General features: G+C 37.2%; 1 protein-coding gene and 1 pseudogene across 1 annotated transcript in view; one reads left to right on the plus strand and one right to left on the minus strand.

Annotated features, from left to right (window-relative positions):
* Positions 1-1,805, plus strand: part of Rad54b (RAD54 homolog B (S. cerevisiae)) — a gene marked incomplete at its 5' end in the record, with an annotated part of 46,913 nt that extends 45,108 nt beyond the window's left edge. The window contains 1 exon segment of the mRNA XM_023701380.1: positions 1,588-1,805. Coding sequence (XP_023557148.1) covers positions 1,588-1,805 — 218 coding nt within the window.
* On the minus strand, positions 8-330 carry LOC105743559 (annotated as a pseudogene).
* Positions 1,806-2,190: the final 385 nt, after the last annotated feature.

Consider the following 2,190-nt stretch of genomic DNA (forward strand, 5'->3'; position numbering starts at 1 on the left):
TGGTATAAATAACTTGAGCTCTGTGCTTTGAAACCAACTTGATAAGCCCTTTACTAAGGAGCTCCTAAGGGCTGCTCTGGCCAGTGATCCACGGATCTTCAGTCTCTCAGAGACCACAGCAGGCGTTATGAGTTTATAGTTGGGAACTTCCTTACAGAGTTTGTCGTAAGTAGCTTTATCAAACAGAACCAAGTTGTTCAGCTTGTCCCGAACTTTGCCTTTGGACCACTTCTTTTTTTTGGCCTTGCCCCCAGATTTGTTCACTGGGTCTTTGTCTTTCTTGGCCGACTTCCCGGCATCTTTCTTCTTCTTGTCGTCTTTGGGTGGCATCGCGGAGCCGGGAGAACAGCGAAGACCACTGCAGGCCCGTCAAGATGTCGGACAGAAAGGAAGCCAGCCCTTAAATACTTATTTCACCTTGCAATATTCAGTTTGTCCTCTTGTGTTATTCTTTGACTTTTCAGGCTCTGATTATCTTAGTTAACTATGCCAATGTTCTTTCATGGCCTCTGTTTGTACTCTTATCAGAGTGCTTTACCTTTCTTCCTCATCTAGTTCTTGTTCTGTCACCCTTTAGCTCTTAGAGCATTTCCTTAGGGATCCTCACCTTGGTCAACTCCTCTTTTCAGATGTCATTCTAGTCATCTCTTTAAACCCTTAATCTGTTTATAATGCAGCTCCACAGTTCCTTATCTCCAGTTCTGAAACTTAGAAGGGTCAAATCACCAAGAGGCTTTTATTTATTATTATTTTTAAAAATTTATTTATTTGGCACAGTGTTTCTCTATGCGGCTCAGGGTTCTGGGGCTGGCATAGCATGCAGTACTGGGGATCAAACCTTGGTCCTTGAGCTTGCCAGATAGGCGGTTAGACCACTGAGCTATCTCCCCAGCTCACCAAAAGGTTTTTATTCCTTCATAAATTTGTAACAAAATTATTTGGTGGCAAAACTCCTATCTAAATTAATGTGAGGCCAGGCTTGGTGGGGCTTGCTTGTAATCCCAGCATTTAGGAGGCTGAAGCAGGAGGATTGCCACAAATTCAAGGCCAGTCTTGAATACACTGTGAGTTCAAGGCCAGCTTGAGCTACATAGCATGACTCTCTCAAAAAGCAACAGAACAAAAAAAATGAATGGGAGTTTATCAGCACCCTCTATTTAAACTATTTCACAAGACTATTCATATGATGTGCTGCAGCGTATTAATGAGTTTGATAATGGAGTGCTGACTCAGATTTCTCTAATTACATTCTAATTTGGAAACATCTGGTCCTACAGATTTTACATATGCAAGTATAAACCTGTAATACATTTCTTTGGATGATTATTTGTTTAATGTATAGCTTTTCTGGTAGACAACAAAGTTGAATTCACAGCCCATTCCTGTGTTTATACACCATTTTTGCCCACAGTGCTTAAACTAACATAGTGTAAACTATTGTATCTGTAGAATGAACTGTATATTTTAACTTGAACTGTAGTTATCCAATGTAATAACTGCATAAACTCATTGTTGTAAAAGAAAAAACATTGTGTACAGCAGCTTATTGATTGGCCTAAGGATTTTCTTACTGTTTACGTGTTTCAGATGATTCTTTGGAAAAAGATGCTGTCACTAGACATTGTCAGCTTGGTCTCGGTCAACACAAATCTAGCTCCTTGAAACCTCTTTCCATGTCACAACTGAAGAAATGGAAGCATTTTTCTGGAGATCATTTAAATCTTATAGATCCTTTTCTTGAAAGAATAAGAGAAAATGTGTCATTCTTTTTTCAGAATATAACCAATCAAGCTACTTGTATATAATGAAGGTTTTTCATGACATTCTCATCTGTTTTAAAAGTTAATACAGTAATTAATGTTTTGAAAATTAAAAGAATTATTTAAATTATGCTTTTTTATTTTTTGGGTGGTAGTACTGGGGATCGAACTACAGATCTTGCACTTGCCAGGCAGGTACTATGCATTTTGTTTTAAAACATTATAATTTTGATACAATAATAAAAATTGAGTTAATTTTCATCAATGTTAAATGTTGGGAATGAACACTGAAGATCTACTTTTGTTATATAAATGCTCCTTAATAATTCATGATTAAAACATTTTATTGAGTATTAGTTGAGTTTTTGTAAGTGTGTTAATTATCTTTCCTGTCACTGAGATATAATGCCTGACACCCACAATTTAAAGG

Source organism: Octodon degus, unplaced genomic scaffold (assembly GCF_000260255.1).
Source record: "Octodon degus isolate 3935 unplaced genomic scaffold, OctDeg1.0 scaffold00134, whole genome shotgun sequence".
NCBI classification, from domain to species: domain Eukaryota; kingdom Metazoa; phylum Chordata; class Mammalia; order Rodentia; family Octodontidae; genus Octodon; species Octodon degus.